This window comes from Aphelocoma coerulescens, chromosome 17 (genome assembly GCF_041296385.1).
Source record: "Aphelocoma coerulescens isolate FSJ_1873_10779 chromosome 17, UR_Acoe_1.0, whole genome shotgun sequence".
Taxonomy (NCBI): domain Eukaryota; kingdom Metazoa; phylum Chordata; class Aves; order Passeriformes; family Corvidae; genus Aphelocoma; species Aphelocoma coerulescens.
The window spans coordinates 8094139-8115769 of record NC_091030.1 but is presented as its reverse complement, the minus strand read 5'-3'; the positions used below and the strand labels follow the sequence as shown (position 1 = coordinate 8115769).

At 56.1% G+C, this 21631-nt stretch overlaps 1 protein-coding gene across 3 annotated transcripts in view; it reads right to left on the bottom strand.

Annotated features, from left to right (window-relative positions):
* OLFM1 (olfactomedin 1) overlaps positions 1-19263 on the bottom strand; it is a 32258-nt gene extending 12995 nt beyond the window's left edge. Inside the window, exons 1-3 of one of the 3 annotated variants that reach the window (XM_069031780.1) lie at positions 18678-19263; positions 5870-6019; positions 594-749 (exon numbers count right to left, since the gene is read on the bottom strand). In XM_069031780.1, the coding sequence (XP_068887881.1) occupies positions 594-749; positions 5870-6019; positions 18678-18743 (372 nt within the window). In that variant the 5' untranslated portion in view covers positions 18744-19263. Of the gene's footprint in view, positions 1-593; positions 750-1978; positions 4666-5869; positions 6020-7862; positions 8281-18677 lie in introns of those variants that run through there. The other 2 variants (XM_069031779.1, XM_069031781.1) reach the window with 2 other exon arrangements.
* Between the last annotated feature and the right edge of the window lie 2368 nt (positions 19264-21631).

Here is a 21631-nt window from a genome sequence, read left to right as displayed (position 1 = left end):
CACAAGGTGCTGTCTCTGCTGCCAACACCTTTAGCTCAAAACTGGACAAACTCCTGGAGATGTGCAGCTTGCCAGCCTGAGGACAGCTGTAATAATTGTGGTTTTGGGTTATTTTTCAGGTGGGGGTGATGTTTGATTGAGGAACTCCTGTCTCCAGCCACCCCCAGGGGAGCTGCGCTTTGGGGACAGCCCGCTGTGGTTTGCCACCTGCTGCAGGGATGGAAAGGGAGCCCCAGGTCCTGGGCTTCCCCAAGAAATGGGTGCTGGGCGTGGCCACAGAGGGGAACCCACCTCACCCAGAGCTCACCCAGAGCTCACCCAGAGCTCACCTGGAGCTCGGGTGTCTCCCTGCAGACCCCCCTGATGGATTCACCCTGCACTGCCCTATTCGGGTGGGAACATGGAGGTTTGTCCTTTTACCCTATAGGAATATGCAGGGCTGAGGATGTGATGCCACAACCTGGATCTGGCTGTGCTCTGGACAGGAAGGACCCCACAGCTGGTCCCCTGATGGGAACCAGGGCCACAGTCCCGTGCCCATCCCGACAATTCCCTGGCCACAGCTCCGGTAGCAGTTTGGAAATCAGACCTACCTTAAACTGCCTTGCCAGGTGCTGCTTGTGGCTTTCTTCCACTTGCTTAAATTTGGATTCCAGTCCCCTCATCTGGTTTTCCATCTTCTCCACGTACTGTAGGTCTCTCTGAGTCCTCCTGTCCAACACCTCTATCGACTGGGACATGTTTTGCACCTGTCAGATGAGAAGGGACTCATTAAGAAGGTGCTGCCAGCAGCGAGGCAGCCCCCCTTGCATCCCAACGCTGACCTTTTCCACACTCTCAGCGCAGCTAAAGGGCAATCAGCCCATGCATTATTTACTGCTTCATCAACAGCAGCTCCCAGATTACGACCCCGTGCTCCAAAACACAGCAAAACCCGTCTCATAAACACTTTTTTTTTCCTGCAGAGAAGAATTCAGCAATCCCACATGGAAATGAGGGGTGTAGTTGAGGTTAAAATGCATTACTCAGGCTGGCCTCTCTGAGAGGCACCTGAGGAGAGCTCAGAGGTGATGGCAGCACACCTGGCTGCGAGGCAAAGCTCCTGCCCAGGTGCTCATTTCCATCTCCTCGTGAGCGCAAACCTCACCACCAGCCAGCAGAACTTCATTACCCAAGCAGCCTGCTCACACAGCACCTGCCACAACAAGCCCAGCGGCAGGGAGGGCAGCCTGAAGCCGGGAAGCACCGGGGCACGCTTGGTACCCCACTGGTGCCCTCCCGCTCGGGAGGTTCGGCTTCCGGAGCCGTGCGGTGCCGCATTCCCGCGGCTCCCGCTTGGAGCCCATCTGGCCTCGCCAAGGGAATGATGCAAGGAGCTTGGCTGGGCTCACTGTGAGAAAACGAGCTGGAGGTGTGAGGAGGGGAGGGAAACGCCAGCGAGGCTGACCTGATTTTGAAGGTTGGCTGCCATCTGATTTATTAAGATATTCCCTCCTGTTTTCCAGGCTGGGAGAGGGGGAACGGAGCTCTGACGTCAGCGCCTCTTTAGCACGGAGCACTGAGCCGTGTTTGAGGGCTCTGCAGCGGGGCCGGATGTGTTTGTCCCACGGCGGGGACGTGACGGGGCTCAGCCCACGGGCGCTGCTCCTGCCACCGCCACGTCACCCCCAGCAGTGCCACCGCCGCGATGACGTCCGTGGGGAAAGTGAATCAGGCACCCAGCCTGCTGCTGCTGCTGCGTCAGGGCCTGGCTTTAGAGCCAGCCTGCTTCCAATCTGCTCAGCTGTGGGTGGCTGAGCCAAACCCGACCGGGAGCCAGCCCTGTCCCCGCGGATCCGCTCCCCGGGTGCCACATCCCGCTGGGTGCCCCAGCCAAGAGCCACAGCCAAGCGCGTTTGGGCTGGCAAGGGGAAGGAAGGAGTGGTGGAAGTGCAACACTGCCTCTGGCAAATCCTGCTGGGGGGGGGCTGGGACTTACCTCGAGTGGCAGAGCGAGGGCACGGCAGGACAAATGCCAACTGTGGTACCTCCAGCTTGGAAAAACCATCAAAATGCCCGCTGCTCATGCAGGATGACACCGGAACGATTACAGGGATCTTTTAAAAATGTATGGATGACCTGTGTGGCAAAGGCCAACAGCCTTTGGAGTGTTCTGTACAACTGCTCCAGGGACCAGAGTGTTCCTCAGCAAAGGTGAAGCTATTTTCAGTCTCTGAGCCTCAGAGATGAACCAGCACCATCCTGACCCCCCCAGGACCTGCTCAGGGAGGTGTGAGGAACAGGGAAGAGCAGAGCAAGGCAGGTTTGGAGGAGAAAAGAGCAAACCTGAGCTCAGCCCCAGCCTGGTCAGCTCCCATTAAGCTCTGCCTCCCCCAGGGAATGTGAGCTCTCAGTGGGTGTTATTTCACCTGGGCTGGATGTGGAGGAGTTTGAAGACCTCTCTGTGCCCTGAGGCAGGAGAAGGGAAGCCTCAGACAAGCATGGCTGGGCTGGCAAGCTACTTTTATTCCCAGTTATCCAGCCTATCCTTCGAGTTGAGCTGTATCTACCCAGCAGGATCGTTCCAAGGACCAGAGACAGGGATGACTTGTAGGGCTCATATGAAATTAATTTCATTTATTCCACCAGTGCCTAACCCCAGCTGCAAATAATCAGAAAAGAGCATTTCTCTAATGACAGACCAATATCTGAGTCTGCTGAGCAAGATTTTGGGGGGCTCCTTATGCTTTTTCTCAGGTGGTGGGAAGGGAGAGAGACTCTGCTCTTAGAGCATCTCGCTCAAGCTGCTGCCCTCAAACACCTCTGGAATGTTCCTGCTCCTCCCTGAAGCAGAGGAAAATAACTTCCTCACGTGCCTCTACACAGAGATGCCTAAAATTAGCAGCTGTGCTATTCTGGGGTGGATTTTACGAGCCCAGAGTGGGTATTTGTTGCCCGTGTTGTTTTCCATCAGGCAAGATCCGGGCCAGATTTGTAGGGAATGAGTCTCCCTCACTCCTGATCCCTGACAGCCTCATGTGCTCCAGCAGCTGAGGAGCTGCTTGTTTTCCCTCATTAGCATATTATGCCCTTGATCCAGCAAAGTGCTTTGGCACATGATTAGGTTTCAATGAGCCTGTTGGAGCTCAGGCTGAGGCGGGCACAGAAGTGCTCTAATGAACTCAGGCCCAAGGATGCTGCCTCTTAAATTCCCTCAGCTCCATCCATCAGTTGCAGTCCTCAAACATGGCCTGAAATGCTTTTTGCCTCCTCTCTCAGCCTGAAAGCTCATTTTCACCAAGATAATGGGAGACAGATACCTGTGGCTGTCTGGGGGAAAAGAGTTATTTTTAGCAGTTGAAATAGGAAATTAATACAAATGAAGCTTCCAGTGCTGCTCTTGTCATCCTGTTTGACAAGGAGTTGTATCACAGTTAAACCAGAGTTAACAGAGAGCCAATATTGGCCTGGTGACCTCAGTGAGGTTTGTTAGGTCAAATCCATGGTTTAAACCCTGCTCAAGCTTCCCTGTGGATCAGCCTTTCAGGCCAGCTCCAAAAGGGCTGTTCTGAGCCCAGCTTTGGGGTTTCAGCTGGGGTGAACCTTTAGCCTTGGGGAGCTGCATAAACTGGTGGAGCAAGAGCAAGAGGAATCTTGAGGGAGATTTTCAAGGTCTAGGGGAAAAATCAGCAGAGAAATGGACTCAGCTGATGGTCCAGGATATGAAAAGTTCATCTTATAAGGTCTGTGGAAGGCAGAGTGATGGCTCAGATGCCACTGTCCCCCTGTACACACCTGGGAGCAACTATCAGAGGAACAAAAAGAACTGTTAAATCTGGGAATCAGCACTGGCAAAGAGGAAGAAGGATTGGCAGGAAACCAGAAATGGTTTCACCATCAGAGGGGGAAGTCCTGCCCGATAAGAGGGCCGGAAGAAATAAATAAATAAATAAATAAATATCCACTTGGAGCTCAAACTTAATCTGTTGATGAGCAGGACTGAGGTGATGTCTTGGTTTGGGCTCAGTCCAAGGCCTGGGCTCAGCACCTGACACATGTAAGGCTGGAAGGACTCCGTGTACTCCAGCCAAGGATGAGCTCAGACACCTCGAGTGTCAAACCATGGGCTGAACACTCTGTGCAGTGTGAGCAGCCCTGGCTGCCCTCCCCTCCCCTCTTTAACCTGTCAGGATGCCCAAGACTCGTTCCCAGCCACAGGAACTGCAGTTCCTGCACAGATCCTCATCCCTGTGAACTCAGCATGGATGGATGGCAGCTCTGAACTTCAAAATTCCAAAAGATTCTGCATGGAGATTTCCCCTGCAGGTGCTGTAATTGCTTTGTGCACACACACAAATGCAGCTGATTCCTTGCAACACCTCATCATTGCCACAGGTGACTTCAGGCCTGCTCCTTGGAAAATCTAAGCACAATTAACTCCTTGTGCTGCTTCCTCTGCTGCCAGGGAGAAACCAGGAGCTGCAATTTTCCCCCCTCACAAAGCTAGGGTTAGGATGTCAGCTGAGGGAAGGAATTCCCAGGATTAAAATCCTTCCTGGGAAGCTGGAAGCTCTGCTCTGCAGTTGTTTTTTCCTACAGGGATTATCAGTTCAGCCTCCATCAAGATCAGCTGTCTGGCACTAAGAGCCTCTTCCTTATTTTGGGGTTTTTCATATAGGTTAGCGTGGGAGTGAGATGCAGACAGATTAGCAGGCAGGTAACATACCCCAGAACACATGCCCAGAAATCCTGCTCCTCCCTCACTTTTTATCCATTGGCAGCCAGAAAGCTGCATTAAAAAAAAACCCCACCGAGCACTTCCACCCTCTCCTGATGTTATCCCAGGTCTCCCATTCCCAACTCCTGCCCATCAGCAGATGGCATTGGGTCAAATCCTGCTCGTTTAGAGGAGTTCTGGGAACACAGTGGCTCTTGGACACCCCTGTGAGCTGTTGATAAATCCTGCTGCCTCTCAGGCAGATGCACCCAGGGCGTTATTGCTGCGAGGAAGAAAAGCTTGAGTGGGATTATTTTTAGCAGCCTCTGACAACCCAAAGAATTGTTTTAGGGCTGAATGTTTCCTGGCTGGCTTTATTGCCCTCAGCACATGGGGCAATCAGTTAAGTGGAGGTTTAATATTGTGATAGGGAATTAAAACAGCAGCTTCCCCCAAAGCAGCAGGATGGAAACTCTTTTGTCATGCATGGCACAGGCCAATATAGCATTAGGGCATGGGGTTTAATTCTGTACCCAGCACAGGAGCCAGCTCAGCTTTGCAAGAGAAGAGCACAATTTCACATGAAACAGCATTTCCTCGCTGAAATCTGTTATCTGGAAAATTTCTTATTATTGGGGATGTTTCCCTAATGAGATTCTTTGCTCTTTTTGGACAGCAGACTATTAAAAACTAATCAAGAGGATGTCAGCATTAGGAAGAAAAGCACTAAGTGTCATCTCTGTGCTACCTGATGGCAACAGCTTGCAGGGTTTTACTTGACCTTTTAAATACCACCTTGCCTAGCAAAGCTTGGCTTTGGGCTTTTAATTCTCTCTCCTCTCCTGTTGTTGAGGCTGCTTTGACACTGCTTGTGCCAACGGAATGAAAAAAGGGGATTTTTTTTATTTTTTTAGGTTTTTTTTTAGAGATACAGTTCAATATTGGTGCTTTGATCTCAGCAGTTTTACCTCGACCTTAGGCCAGGCTTTCCTCTCAGAAAACACTTGAGAGATTTCTCCTCCTGCCTGCAGCTGATTATTCCCCACTACACGCACAGGGACAACTACAGCACGGAAAACCCATCCCAAGGGGCCTTCCCTGGAAACCAAGGCTCAGCTCAGGTTTTTACCTCACCAAACCAAACCCCTTTTGCCAGAAGGGGCCAAGCATTACCTTTTCTAGGAGTTGTCTCAGCTGCTTTGTCCTGGCGTCACGCGAGCACATCGTCTGCTGAGGTGCCACCACTGTGCATATACAACGTCCCTCGCTGTCCTGGGCAGAGCTGTACACCTGCCAGCTTTCCTCTGGGTTGGTAGGCAACACCTAATGAACACAGGGAAAGGTGGGTTAATGAAGCAGGGGAGGCCTGGCAGGGCTGTGGGAGGTGAAGGGGAATGAGAGAAGGAAGCAGGACGGCCGTAGCAGAGAGCAGAGCTGCGCTGGAGGCTCCTCCGAGGGCCCAGCTGGCAACATTCACTTGGAATGCAAAAATATGGATTGGGGACAAACCAAAGAAGGGGCTGAAAAGGAGAGCAAGAGCTGAAACACCAAGTGGGAAAGCGTGGACACACGGAAAGCCAGCCAGCAGCGAGAATTCCGGGTGCTGGACATCGCTGGGCACCTCAGGGTGGGGACCCCGGGCCCCGCTGTGGTGACAGAGCACTTGGCGTGTCCTTAACACCGGGAGAGGGACGTGCCCGAGGCACCAGGGAGGGCACAGTGTCCTGCTGAGGGCTGAGCACTGCCCTCCCCTCCGCAGAGCCCTCCCGGATCCCGCAGCTCTCCCGAGAGCACGGACCCCGCGAGCTCCGCTCCCCCCTTTTCTCTGCCGGACTCCCCTGGCGATGAGGAGCTTCACCACACAACACTTCCCTCCATTCCAGGCAGGGAAAGCCCGGAGCCGTGCCCCGTGCACAATTCCAGCAGGGATGGGACGCAGTCTGGAGGAACCAGCAGTGCCTGAGCTTCCAGGACACGCCAGGGAAGGGAGCCCAGCCCCAAACACGGCGCATTCCCAGCCCCTCGTGCTCCCCAAACCTCTCCCATCTTAATTTTCCTTTGATCTCGCGGCACGATCCATGATTTAATCCCAACCCAGCCTCGGAGCACTTTGAAGGTGTCACCGTGTCCCCAACCAGAGGGGGAATGTTCTTTGCACCGTTTCACTACAGAACAAATCACCGTGCAAATGCCCACGGTGACAGACATGCCCAGGCAGATGCACAAATTGGATTCCCTGGCTTAAAACAACCGGGGGGGGGGGGAAATAATAATAAATGGATCTCATAAACCCGGGTAACATGGAAAAAGAAAAAAAAAATTCCCAGCTTCATTCACTCAGCAGCACAACCACGGCACGAAACACTCCGGGAACAGCAGAGCTGCAACAGCAGAGCTCCGTCAGAAGGCACGAGCGTGCAGCCTGCAGGAGGAAGGTGCCCGATTTTCCCGGCTCAGGGAAGACAGACACACAGACGGGAATGGTTTTCCCAGCCATTCCCAGAGTGGGAAGCTCAGGCACAGCCCTCCAGCGGAGCAGGGACAGGGGACGCCCAGCCCCACCGCCACACACGGCAACTTCCCGGCTGCATCTCCATCCCACCGAGGACGGACCGGGGAGGGACGGAGGGAGGGAGGGAGGCGGAGGAGCCTCCCGGGACTCGCACCCGCTGTCCCGGCGGCTTTCGCAGCGGCGACGAGGGAAACTTTGCATCCCTTTGGCTGCAGGGATGATGCGGGAGGGGGCAGCCGGGTCGCCCCCAGCCGTGAACGAGGGATGGCTGACGCGGAGGAGAGGAGGGGAGAGATGCTCCCTGCACCGCCACCCCCTCTCCTGCCAGCACCCCCCGGCCCCTCACCGCCCCGTCCCCGCTCCTGCACCGCCGCGGGGGACACTTTGCGGCGATGTCCCCGAGGGGCGGCGATCCTGCCCCTCCCCAGGGCGCTGCGGCTCCTGCAGGGAGGGACCCCCACGGCCACTGGGACACCTGGGCAAGGAGAGATGTGACAGCCCGGGGGACACCCAGGCGGGGAGGGACTGGGCGGCGGCGGGGAGCAGCCGCAGGGACGCTCCGGGATGCGGGGATGCTCCGGGATGCGGGGATGCTCCGAGAGGCTGGGACGCTCCGGGCAGCCCTCCCCGTGCTCCGCCGCCCCCCGCACTTACTCCGGTGCTGCGGTCCAAGGTGCCGCCCGTGGCCGCCGTGAGTTTGGTGGTGTTGAGCCCCACGAGGGAGGGCAGCGTCTGCGACATCCAGTTGGTGATCATGGCCATGGTGCTGAGGACGACTCCAATCTTGAGTAAAGGCACAGACATGTCTGCGGGGGGGGGCGGCAGGCACCCTTCATTCTGCACCGGCGCCGGGCTCCATGCCGCTGGGTTCGGGCTGCGCCAGCCGCCCGGCCGCCGCCGCCGCTCGCCGCCGGCCCATCGTCCTCCTCCGCCGCCCCGCCGCCCTGCCCGGCGCTGCTGCTGCCGCTGCTGCCGCTGCTGTGCCCGGTGTGCCCGGTGTGCCCGCAGCCGGACCGAGCGGGGCTGGCTCCCTGCGCCCGCCGCCGCCGGGCGCGCCCCAGCCGGAGCGAGCGGCTGCAGGAGGCGGGACCGGGGCGGGCCGGCACCGGGAGGGAGCGCCCAACCAGCCGAGGACACTGCGGTGGGCGAGGGAGGGAGAGGGAGGGGACAGGGAGGGAGGTTTGGGGATGGGGGAGCGCAGGGAGGGAGGGGAGAAGAGAGTGGGAGAAGAGGTTTGGGGGAAGGGGTGTGGAAGGATGGAGGGAGGAAAAGATATGGGGAGAAAAGATGAGAAGATTAAAGATCTGGGGATAAAAAATTTGGGGAGAAGAGATCTGGGGAAAGGGGAGAGAAGGGAAGAAGACAAGAAAAATTATGGGGAGAAAAGATTTGGGGACTAGGGAGTGGAGGGAAGGAGAAAAAAAAAGATATGGGGAGAAAAGATTTGGGGAGAAGAATTGGGAGAGAAGGTTTGCAGAGAGGGAAAAGAATTGGGAAGGAAAGGTTTGGAGAGAAAATGTTTGGGGAGAAAGGAAAGAATTGGGGAGAGACTGAGAAGAGGCAGAAGGGCCTGGGGAAGGGAGAGAGATCTGGGGAGAGGGGAAAAGATTGGGGAAAGGGGGAAAAACTGGGGAGAGGGAAGAAGATTTGAAGAGATGGATAAATGGGATGGGGGGAAAGGAATGGGGAGAGAGGGAAAGAATTGGAGAGGAGGCGGAAATGATTTTGGGGAGGAGCTGGAAGGGGTTTGGGGAGAAGGTGGAAGGGAATTTGGGGAGGTGGAAGTGGTTTGGGGGGGTGGAAGGGGTTTGGGGAGGAGGTGGAAGGGAATTTGGGGAGGTGGAAGTGGTTTGGGGGGGTGGAAGGGGTTTGGGGAGGAGGTGGAAGGGAATTTGGGGGGGTGGAAGGGGTTTGGGGAGGAGGTGGAAGGGAATTTGGGGAGGTGGAAGTGGTTTGGGGGGGTGGAAGGGGTTGGGGGGGGCGCGGCTCCCCCGCTGCGGCGCTGTGGCTCCCCCTGGCGGCTGCGGGCGGCGCTGCGGGCCGGGGTCCCTCGGTGGTCGCGGGGACCCAGCGGGGACCCAGCGGGGACCCAGCGGGGACACAGCGGGGACACAGCGGGGACACAGCGGGGACGAGGAGCCGGAGCAGTTCCCCGCGGTGCCACCCTCAAGGGCCGCACTCTTCCCGCACAGGCCCGCGGGCTGGGGGACCCCTGCGGGTCCCCTGCTGTCCCCAGCCCCGTGGGTTGTCAGAGCATCCCCCACGCCCCCGATTGTCACCTCCTGCCACGACAGCACCTCCTCAGCACGAAGGAGAAACCAAACCTGCCTGCCCTGCCTGCCCCGTCCCTGCTCCCGCCTCATTCCCAGCACAGGAATTCCCTACCCAAGGATGCAAAGGGCACACAGCCTGTCTGGCCAGCCTGGGCTTGGTCACCACTCAGGTGTCCCAGAGCTGCCCTGGTGACTTCAGAACCCAAATCTCTGACCAAGAACTCCGCAGTTCCTGTGCATCCTTCCCTGAGAGAACCTTGACACTCCCTGGGCAAAGCAACACAGAAATGAATCCCCTGTCTGGCTCCAGAGGACAGAAGTGACATCCCTCGCTTTGCTGGCACAGCCCCAACCTTGACATGGGTGCAGGAGACCCTGAACTGTTCCATGACCCCAGCACCCCCAGCCTGGCTGCCCCGGGAGCCACCACATTCCCACTGGAGTCTGATCAGCCCAGCCCCAAACCTGACACATCCAGAGCTGCTTTTCCAATGGCAAGGATTCCTGGAGGTCTGTCTTCACAGCCCTTCCCCAGGACCTGACTGGGGTACATCTGAGGGGCACCCCGAAGCCCCACTGGTACTTCCTCAGCACCCAAGTGATGTGCAGAGCACACCCCAGCAGGGAAGCAGGAAGCCCCAAAATGCAATCCCTGCTGAGCTGGCCTGTCCCACCTCACCAGGACCTCGTCCCTCGCTGGGGATGTGGCCCTTGGCGTGGGATCATCCCAGCACAGCCAGGCTGGGCAGAGGGAGCAGGACCAGGACAGCCCAGTGGAGCTGCTCCTGCAGGAAGAGCTGGGAGCTCCTGGAACACACTGAAATAAAGCACATTGAACAATTCCACCAGGTGGAGAACACGAGATGAGTTCGAGCAGGAGCGCTGATGCCAGCTCGGATCCTGTCTCTGTGACAAGCCCGTGGCACAGCAGGGCACTGGCAGCCGGTTTGTGTCAGGCTGCAGCAGCTGAAATCCCATCCCTTCCCTCGCTTCCCAGCACCCTCCATCCCTGTCACCTTTCGCCCTGCCCAGCTCCAATCCAGGTGAGCCAGCAAGCTGCTGGAATCCCGAAGGAAACCCTCCTGCCCTCTGAATCCCACAGTCCTGCGTTGGGAACACACAAACTGCCTCCACCCCATGGAATCAGCTTCTCCCAGCCCAACCATCAGCATCGCACAGCAAAACTGCTGCTGGGTGTGCAGTGACCTGTGGGGTCAGCACCCAGCAGCTGCTTCAAGGGGTGCAGCAACAAGTTCCTTAGGCAAAAAAACCCTTGGATGGGTTCCACCTTTTAGAAGGAATCCCAGCTCGGCTCCAGCTCAGCCTGTGCTGCTCTCCCAGGTGCTTCTGCTGTGCTCAGCACTGTGGCAGCCCAGGCCCTGATTGCTTCTCTGATCTTCCATCATATCAAACACTCGAGGGCTGCACTTAAATCATCCCAGCGTTCATTCAGGAACAGAGTTTGTCAGTGAAGTTTATCCCTCGTATTTGTCTGCTCCAGACACATGCAAAGGAATTAGTCCTATGGACACTTTAATATTTAAATTAAAGGCACTCCTGTGCCCTGTTCTGGATTCAGTGGGGTAAGAATCACTCCTGTGCCCTGTTCTGGATTCAGTGGGGGTAAGAATCACTCCTGTGCCTCGCCCTGGATCCCACCTGGGCTGAAACCTCATTTCCCAGCAGTGCACGCAGGTGATTTCATTCACATTCCCTTCAAATGCTTTGCCATGATTAAAGCTCTCCCAAACAGGCAGAAAAGCACCGAGAGAGGAGCAGCAGCCACGAGGCCCTGCTAAGGAGGGGGCCCATTACTGGGAATCTTTCCCCAGGGATCGTGCAGGTGGAGGGAGGCAGAGCTGCTCTGCTTCCCTGGAGAAAAGCCCTTCATGTCAGTTGAAAGAGGAGCTGTACCTGTAATAATGGGGAGAGAGAGAAATCCAGGGGATTTTCTTTCTTTCTCCTGCTTTCAGTGTTTATGAAAGAATCAAAAGCAGCACTTTGGGGGGAATTTTTTTGTTGTTGCTGCCAAGATTAAGGGAGTTAAGGAAGGGACATCAAAATGTTCTTCCAGACCTTTTCAGGAAGTTCTTAGGGGATCAATAACCTGCCAGGAGCAGGATGGTCCCGACCCTGTGGGGCAGAGAGCTGCCACCCTTCCCCAAGGCATGACCATGGAAGCTGAGCCAATTGCAGCTGCTCCAAGATGGAAAAAGGCTCCCAGGAACGCTGCTGTTTCCCTTTTTCAGGGATGAAGGGCTGTGCAGAGGGAGGAATTGGTGGTTGCTGGTGTGTGATGAGGTGCATCAAGCATGACAATGACCTTTGTCACTCAGTGCCTGACACAGGTGATGTGCAAGCACAGAGACTGCCTCACCCCAATCATCTGCCTGGTTTTAAAAGCCCAGCATGGCAAAAAAATTAATAAACTGACCAAAAATCCAGTGAATTTGATGTGGGAGGCCTGCATCTCCTCATGTTGAAGCACAACAGCAGAAACAAGGACGAAACCAAAAAGGAAGAAACTCAGGTGACCCTGTTTGACCTGATGGGGCTTTGCAGAGCACAGCTGGATATCGATCCTTAAAAAGCAACTTCCCATCACCACATCTGCAGGAACCCCTCCAGCCCCACTCCTGCTGAGCTGATGGAGCTCACCTTTCTCCTGGGCACTTTGGGGTTTTTGCACGAGAAAACCCTTCTGCTGTCACTGTTTTTGTTGTCCCCGTGCACTGGCTCTGCGTCCCCTCCCACGAGTGCCCCCCCAAAAAACAGGGGCTCCAGGACTGCCCCCTCCACCCCTCTCCTGCTGCCAGCAGAGAGCAAACAGCAGGGAAAGCAAAGAACCGCTCGAGGAACAAAAGATCCTTTTGGCATTCATCTATTCCGAGCAGAGAAAGAGCAGCGACGGGAGATAAAAGCAGGGGAACAGGGTTTTCCAAACCAGCTGCCTGGTGGAAAATTCCGCTGCCGGGAAAGGGATAACGCAGAGCGCGGCTCTGTGCCCACAGCAGCCCTGCGAGGGTCAAGGTGTGCGAGCGGGGACAATCCCCGGCTGGCAGCGTGCGGGACACGGCGGTCGCTGTCTCCCTCTCCTGGCTGGTTCAGAGAAGAGGTGCCGAAGCTCCTGTTGCTCCCAAGTTCTGCTGGGGATGGTGTCCAGGCACCCCGAGCAGAGAATTCCTGTTGCCTGCACGGTGGGAGGAAGGGAGCTGCTCTAAAACACACCCCAAACCTTGCTGGTGCTCCCAGCTGGCTCGGGGAGCCTTGGGGACACCTCAGGTGACGCCCCAGGAGGATGAGGCCGGCTGAGCTGGCTGCCCCATGAGGGCAGTGCCCTTCCCAGGGCTGGCAGCTCCTGTCCTGGCAGCACAGGGCTCGGGAGTTTGGCCGGGCACTGTAAGGGTCACTCTGAGGTGTGTGGTACAGCCCAGCTCCTGCTCTTTCCAGCTCCTCCTCTCCGTCCTGGACACCTGTGGGGTGGGCTGGGCACTCTGGGGTCTGTCCTCTCCGGGAGGACCTGGCTGTGGAACTTCTGGGATCCTCATTAAATGCTTGGATTGAGATTTTCCTCCCTCCTGCAGCTGCTGGAGGGGCACTGAACCATCTCTTTGGAGAATTTTCTGCCTCCACTGACCCTTTCCATCCTTCCTGGATTCCTGATCGATGCCAGGCTGCCCCTGTGCCAGGAGCTGCTGCACCCCAAGGGGTGTGGGGGGGGGGGGGCAGGCGAGCTGTGGGGTGGAGAGAACCCAAAAAAACCCCAAAAACTAGGCTGAGGGGCTGTGCCCCCTGGCACCACAGAGCTGCTGAGGGCTGGGGGGTGCTGAGGGATGCTGGGCAGGGGCTCAATGCTGAGGAGACAGAGATGCCAGCCTGGCCGACTGCTGTCTGTCTGTCTGACCTGTCCTTCTGTCCTTTTGCTGGGATATTTCACTGAGAACCTCCTGGCATTCCTCAAAGTTTCCTCAAGAGCAGTGTGGTGCTCCCGCATCCAGCACCCCGGTAATTATGGGATCCACACAGGAAGCAACACCTTCCTGGAGCAGGCAGGTATGAAACATTTAGGGCTTCTGCAAGGGGAAAAAAAAACCTCTAACCCTGGCCCTGCCCTGGGGGCTCTCTGTGCCCTCTGCTTTCTGCCCACACGGGGACAGGCCTGGACTCTGCTCTGGGCAGAAGGAGGATGTTTCTCATCTCTTAATAACCCTTTCATCCCTCATTCCCTTTTGGAGAAGGTATCCAAAATGCCTCCAGCCTGTCCTGGGGGGCAGCTGGGCAGACACACCCTCCTGAGGGAACAAACCCTTCGTACCCCTCCCCTCTGGGGCACAGCACAACCTCTGCCGTGTCTGCCATGGGGCACCTGTCCCCCAGCAGGTCTCAGCTGCCACAGCCATAAATGGCATCGGGTTTCCCTCATTTTTGGGTCGCACTTCCAAATCCTGGGGGTTTTTTGCCTGGTTTTTGTCACTCTTGTGCCACCACCACTCGCACAAACCTCACTCCAGGAGCTGGATGCTGTCACATCGCAGAGGGGGCTTTTCCTCTCATCATGGGAGGGTAGAAACGGACAGAAAATAAAAGTGAAGGAAGGAAAGAAAGTGGTAATTTAAGATGCCAGAGAGTGACTACGATGAAGGGGATCACTCCTGGTAGAGCTCCAAGTGAAAATTGTGGTTGACTCCAGGAGCAGCCACATTTTGGGATCAGGCAGCAAAGTGAACTCCCAGCTCTGGACACTCCCTACCCCTGCATGAAAAACACTCCAAAACCTCTCCTTTCCTTTGGGAGAAAGAACTGTGGAAGGAAACATCCCCTTCACAGGGCTTCACGTCACTAAACCTGCGTTTAGTTAAAGCTGCTGTTGACTTTAAGCCCAGGATGTCCCAGCAGGTGCCAAGACCTGTCAGAGCCTCTGGGGCAGAGCAGAGCCATCAAAGCCAGCCCAGCTTTCCCAGGTTCCTGGTTTTGGATGCTATGGTTGGAGAGGAGGATTTTTCTGGCACATTTCCCTGGGTCAGGCATGCACCTCCAGTCACAGAGTGACTTCCCAGGGAAGAATTGCTCTGGGTCTCGCTTTCTAGCAAGCACAGCTCTGCTCCTGGCCCAGGGCTGAATCCTGGTATTGTCCCACTGTTATCCTTCCAGCATAAGGGCGGGCTGGGAATCAGGACTTGGGTCCTGAGCAGAGAAAAGGGGTTCTGAGCAGAGAAAAAGGGGCCTTGAGAACAGAAAAAAGGTCAAGACTCTGACTAAAGTCAGTCTGGAGACTGGGAGCAGGGCTCAGCTCCAGGAGAGCAGGAACAACCAACAGCTACAGCCTCCAAAAGCAGGAAAATCAGGACTTGCAGCTGCTCTTCCCCCCCCCGTTTGGGATTTGCTGGTGCCTGACTGGTCCCCTGCCTGACTGGGCCATCCTCACAGGTATCCCAAAAAGCCTGACAGGCCACAAATCCCAGCTGGGCACTCCTGGGCTGTCCCTGCCTTGTTCCCTTTTGTTGGTAGCTCCACCAGAGCAGAGCAAAGACAACGCTTCTCCCTCCCAACTCCAGAAGGAGCTTTCCCCGCTGCCAGCGCCGTGTGCAGCCCTCCTCTGCTTAATTCCCTCTGATAGTAATTAGTTTTGTATTACGTATGATGCTAATACTGATTACAAGGACTGATAACTCGAGCAATAAATACAACCCAGGGCTGGAAATTACCTCTCGTTTTTATTGGTTTGAGCTGAAGTTAGCGAGACGAGACACAAATTGGTTTATGAGACGAGGTAGCTGCCTCCTGTTCCAGGCTGCAGATTTGCAGCTTAATCCTACCCCCTTTCCACGTGTCTCCCTGAGAGACTGGCACCAGAGCCTGGGCACCAAACTGGGCACTGGGAAGCTCTCCATGGGCAGAAGGGAGCTGGGCTGGGCATTGCTGAGCCCTGGCAGGGCTCTCCCTTCCCCTGCAAACAGCTCTGAGAGGGACCTGAGGTGCTTTTATGAAAATCAATGGCTAAATTAATATAATTAATATTTTTATGTTGGTTTTTTTTTCCCCTTGCAGAAGCCCTAAATGTTTCATACCTGCCTGCTCCAGGAAGGTGTTGCTTCCTGTGTGGATCCCATAATTACCGGGGTGCTGGATGTGGGAGCACCAGAGGAAACTTTGAGGAATGCCAGGAGGTTCTCAGTGAAATACCCCAGCAAAAGGACAGAAGGACAGGTTAGACAGACAGGCAGCCAGCCAGGAGGTTCTCAGTGAAATATCCCAGCAAAAGGACCAAAGGACAGGTCAGACAGACAGACAGACAGACAGCTGCTGGCATCCCAGCCCCCCTCTGCTGATCACCCACAGCAGCCCCAAGCTCTGCCCTCCTGGCAGCACACCACAGGCAGATCCTTGGAGCGCAGAAGTTGGCTCTGCTCCTTCACAGACACCAGGAGAGCTGCCCTGGGTGTCCCCAAGAAGAGGACGAGGAGAGGAAACCCCACACTTTGCCCAGGAAGGCCCTGCCCATGGCTGTGGGCATGGCCAGAGCCAGGGGCTGCACCCCAGGGTGCCCAAAGCACCTCTGAGCCCCATGACAGCACCCTGAATCCAGCCCCTCCGCCCAGCCAAAATGGGTCATTTCAGGATTTGATTCTGACCCGTGGAGAGGTGAGGCAAGGCACAAAGCAACTCAGGAGACCTCTGAAATCCCAGAGCCTTGTGCAGGTCTCACTCTGAGCTCCTGGCAAGCCCTCCGCCCTGCCCAGGAGGAGATTGAGGGACAGGACAAAGAGCTGGGGGGGAGTTAGGGGCAGCTCCCCCCTCGTTTCACACACCCACCTCAGCCAGGCCTCCAAGCCCCCACCAAAGTGGGGGTGCAGCCCCCAGCATCCTTCCTCCCATCTGGGGGACCGCCCGAGGACGCTGGCAGCACTCACACCTTGCAGACAACTCCCTTCCCTCCAGGAGAGCTTCCCCAGCACCCCACTGGCAGGACAGGCCCGTGCTCACCCCTCCAGCCCCGTTTAAGAGCCATTTCTTCTTCCTTGCGAGCTGGCCTGTCACTGTCACTGCAGGGAGGGACAGGAGGGGACAGCAGCACTTTCTGTATCAGCAGGGAAAGCTGCCTCCATCAGCAACCTCTCTGCCCCGACCCTCCACCCTTCCTCCCCGGCCGTGGGATCTCTGGAGGGCACGGGAGAGACCCCCACGCGTGATGGAGACTGGGCCTGGCACGGAATTAACCCCGGAGGACACAGAGCTGGGCGGTGCCCGGGCTGAAAGGCGTTTTTGGGGATTGCATCTGGCAGCTGTGCCACAGCAAGGAGCCGCCGAAACTCCGGCAGGGCTCTGCAGTGCCAGGCGAGCCAGCAGGCAGCGGGGCGAGGGAGCTCCGCACGGCCTGGCAGGACACGGCCACCCGCCCAGGTGGGCACTGCAGAGCTGAACCCGGCCCCAGCAGGGCGGCTCAGCAAAGCCAGGCTTTAGCAGGGGCTCAAACCTCCTGCCACCATCAGGGCAGGGCGCTCTGCCCAGGACCTGCAGCGCTCAGCCCCAGCTCAGGGCGGGCTGGGCTGGGCTGGGCTGGGTTCCCCGTGCCCACCCCGACTGAAAGTTGCTGCCGAAGTTGCGGTGCTGCAGTCACAGAGGAAGCAGGGAAAGGAGAAAGCAGCCGGGCAGGGCGGCATCCTTGGATTTTCCTTGGAAAAACACCCCCCCCCCCCAAGAGCACAGCCACGCTGACAAGGCCGATGAGGGGGTGACACCACCCGGCTGCCCAGGCCGTGTGTGTGACCCCTGGGGAAGCTGGAGGGGCAGCGAGACAAGTGACAGCCCTGCCACCCCCTTGGCACTGTGGCCACCACTGGCCATGCCCTGGTGGCCAGGAGCCGCTGTGCTGGTGGTCCTGGCTCTTTGTCCAGCGCGGCGCATGCGCACGGCCCCGGCTTCCTCACACACAATGGGCTTCTCCCTCACAGCTCTGCTTCCTCCCCACCCTCCTCATCCACACAGCCCCTGGCTTTCTCGGCTCCCCCCCCACTTGCCCGCCCCACATTCCGGGCTGCTCAGCCTTTCTCCGGAGGGCTCCGTGCAATTAAGGCAGCTCTGTGCTCTCCTTGCTGGGAGCAGCAGAAATCCTCGGAGGGTGCGAAGCCAAAAGGCTTCGGCGGCTCAAACTTCAGCAGTAGGGCAGGGACAGGGAGAGCTTTGTCACTGGGAGAAAGGGAAAAATAATCTCCATAAAGCATCCAGGATGAGAGCCCAGCTGCTAATTGCTCCTACATTAAGAAGCCTCCATTCCCCTCCTATTTATAGCTGGTTTTTTTTTTTCTTTCTTTTTTTTTTTCTTCGCTTCCAGGCAGCACCACTATTAACCCCACAATCTAGAGCATCCTCGTGCAATTACTTTTTTCTTCCTTTCCTCAGCGACTGGTGAAAAAAAAAACCAAACCCAAAAGACAATCACCCTGCCTGCCTCTCCCCAGCCAGCCTCAAGAAGTCAAATGGAGTTTTAATTCCACTTGCAAGGGATGGCTTTTGGGTGCCTCCTTTCCTCCCCCCACAACCCCACGCCTCACTCAGTCCAGGGGCCGGGACAGGGAAGAAAAGCACGAAAATCCAGGCAAAAAAAAAAAAAAAAAAAAAAAAAAAAGCAGGAGGAGCGGGGAGAGGGGGACTAATAAGCCGCTCCCGTCTCCCACAAAGCTGTCACAGATGGAAACATCAAGGGACATTTAAATGTCACCTAAAACCAGCACAGCTACCCCCACACGAGGAGCCGGCGGGGTGAGGGGTGGGGGTGACGAGCAGGGACAGCCACCCAGCACCGCCACCTCGTCCCCGTGGCCACCCGGGACAGCAGCTCCCAACTTGGCCGAGCCCGAGCCCGGCGCGGGGGTCCCGCAGCCCCTCCGGCCCCGCCACGTTCCCGCAAGCGGGGCCGGGGGAAGGCGTCCCCGCCACCCCGCCATGGGGCAGCCCCTTCTCTGCCCATCCCGGGGGTCCCACAGCCCGAGCCCCCCGCCCTGTGCCCCCCACCCCGGCGCCGAGGGTCCCCGAGCGCGGCGGGCTGGGCACAGGTGATGCCCGGGGGAAGGGGCGGCACGGCAGGTGCAGCATCTCCCGGCAGCTTTCTTCCGTGCTCTCGAGGTTTAGCAGAAAATGGCGTTGGGGAGAAAGGGAGAGGAGGAGGGGGAGTGGGGAAAGGAAGAGATGGACCTACTTGGGTGAGTTCTGTGCCCATCAGGATGAGGAAGCAGAGGGTCAGCAGCTTGCTTGCCGGTTGCATCTCTCGCACCCCGTTCTAGGCACCTCGCATACAGATCACCTCCGGGCGAGCCTCCCCTGCGCCGTCCCCGAGCCTTGCTGCCTCCTCACTCCTTTATTCTTATTAATATTTTAATTTAAAAAAAAAATTAAAAAAATATAGACAACAAAACGCGATTAAAAAAAAAAAAAAAGCCCTAAAACCCAAAAAATCAGCCTGATTTTGCGGGTGGCTCTCAGCACCCTCGGGAAGCGATGCCAGAAATCTGCTCAGCAGAGCCTTCACTTTGCATATTTATTGGGATCCCAGTTTCTCTCCTCTGCTCTCGGTGCTGACTGTCTGGTAATTTATTTAATTTTTTTTTTTTAATGGCTCCCCTGCTCCAAAGACATTTGCGAAGAGAAATTCAGCGGAGCACGCAATGATTATCTCTGCTATTGCCAAAAGTTTGCCTGGAAAAGGGGGGTGATGGGGAGAGGACAGGGATTTAAAAAAAAAAAAAAAAAAGGAAAAAAGAAAGGAATTGGTAGGGCTGGCTACTAGCAGGGGATGGCTGTGGAACAGGATGTGACATCAAGTAAGGCGGGGGAAATTTAACTAAACACGGCAAAGGGAGAGGGGGAAAAGCAGCCGCGGGAGCACCGGTGAGGCTTCGGGGACCCCGCGGGGGGTTAAACCCATCCTTAACCCCATCCTTAACCCCCTCCTTAATTCCATCTTTAGCCCCGTTTTTAATTCCCTCTTTAACCCCCTCCCCGCCCTCCCCCGATCTCCGGGGATCCCTCGGAGCAACGGGAGGGTGTCCAGGGATCTGATCCCCCCCAAAACACCAACCCCAAACTCCCAAATCAACCCCCCGGGAAGGCTCCGAGCTCCATCCTCTGCCAGGCTCAGCTCCAGAGGAATTTCAGGCAGCAGGAGGATGTGAGGATCCTTTGTCACAGAGCATCCTCACCTGCAGGTGGGTGCCCCAGGGGCTGCAGGCAGTGCCCACCCCACACTGGGTTCTTCCCCTCCCCAAGGGGCTGCTTCTCCCTCATTTCTCTCTCTCTCACACCCACCTGAGTGCTTTCCAAACCCCAGTTTCTTCCAGGAGCTCATAAATGTTATGAAATCTTCTCGTGTGCAGTGCTGCAGGTGAAAAGCATCACCCCCCTGCTCCAGAGATCGTCTCTCAGTGATTATTTAATAACACAACAGAAATTCCTTGCCCACAATTAGCAGAGGCCCCACAAGAGGATTTCCCCCGTTGATTACTCCAGGGTTTCTTCACCTGGAGCCCTTGGGACTGGAGCAGGACATGGGATCTCTGTAGGGATGAGCTGACACGGGGCCCTTTCCTAATCCTGGGATCACAGAATTCAGCAGGGACCAGGAAATTTGCAGCATTGTGACTGAGACTCCGTGGGGACAAACGGCTGAAAACAATCTGGAAAAAGCTTTCTGCATGTTCCCATCAGCAAATATCCAAGGGAAAGTTGTCCCAGCCCTCCTAGGAGGGTCCTAGCAGCTCCAGATGGGAAATCATCCCATCCCTTTACAGTGAGCTTGGAACAGGCAGCCCAGGGAGCAGCTGTGGGGGAGCTGGAGTGTCTGACTATCCCACAGAGATCCCCCCTGAGACACTCCCCTCTGCACCTGCCTTTGAGGTTGATCCTCTAGAGCCCATAAAAGCTGAGGACTTTTAAAAAAAGCATTAAACTCCTCTTGACTTTATGAAGAGCAGCACAACGAGGCCAAAAGCATCAGTGGAGCGACAGGGTTTGAACACCTCCTCCCCTGGCACCTCGGGAGGTGTTTGATTACCACAGGCAGGGATCACAGGAGGGCAAAAAAAATTCCCAAAATTCAGAGGAAGGAGGAGGAGTAGCGAGTTCCACGTGCCTCTGGGGTGTATTTCTCTGTTTAAAGTGCCTTCCAAACCCACCTGAGCAGCTTCTCATTAACCCACGAGGCAGAGGCAGCGCAGGGCTGATGCAGCTCCAGAGGCTCCAGGTGCAGTTGGAACTCCCAGGGCTGAAAATAGATCAGGGAGAGGCAGAAGGCAGCAATGAGAGCTCCCTTCACACAAAAACGTTCGACAAACAAGCTCAACTTCACCTGAAATTGTTGTGCCCATGGAGGGTGCTTTCAATTTGGGTGGTTTAGACCTCAAAGAAGAAACCCCACCTTGCTTTCCACAGACAAGGCTCTGAAATGAACTTTTTCCAAGGCACCAACTGCACATTCCCAAAGGGGAATCCCTTTTTCCCCCCCTCCTTTGGTTTTGTACACATCCAGTTTTATTGACCTTCATGGCTTGCACTCGGGCAGAAGCATCAGCCCTGCAATTTGTTTAATTTATTCCTCTCTTGAAGTATTTCTGAATTTGTATCAACAGCCTCATGATCGAACTGGAGCTCCAGAGGGTGAGGCCCTGCCTGGTCCTTCCTCCAGGGAAGAGCCCTGCCCCGGGGAGCTCCACTCCCAGGACAGAAATCAGAGAAACCAAGAGAAATAAACGGCAAAAAAAAAAATTGCCCAGTGGGAGCACAGCTCAGATCTTTTGATTCCCACAGTGTCTTCCCCAGACTTTGAAAAGTACCTCCTCGGAATTTGGAAGGAGTTCAAGGTCTGGAGAACCTCTGCCCATGGAGTGCGACTAAAGAGGCTCCGGCTTTTTCCCCGGGAAAAGGGAGGGCTGGGAGGAGGCTGCCCGGGGGAAGCTTTCTGTACATGAAGGCTCTTTTATCTTCTAAAAAAAAAAAAAAAAAAAAGAAAAGGCAAAGCGAGAGTCCACAGTTTGGAGTAGAAATAGGGCCTGGGTTTTTTTCTTTCCCTCAGGGGAGGAAAATCAGGCTGTGAAATAACTCAGCTGAAGGCACGGTGCCCTCTGCACCAGTTAAACCAGAGCCAGGAGCTGCATCCCT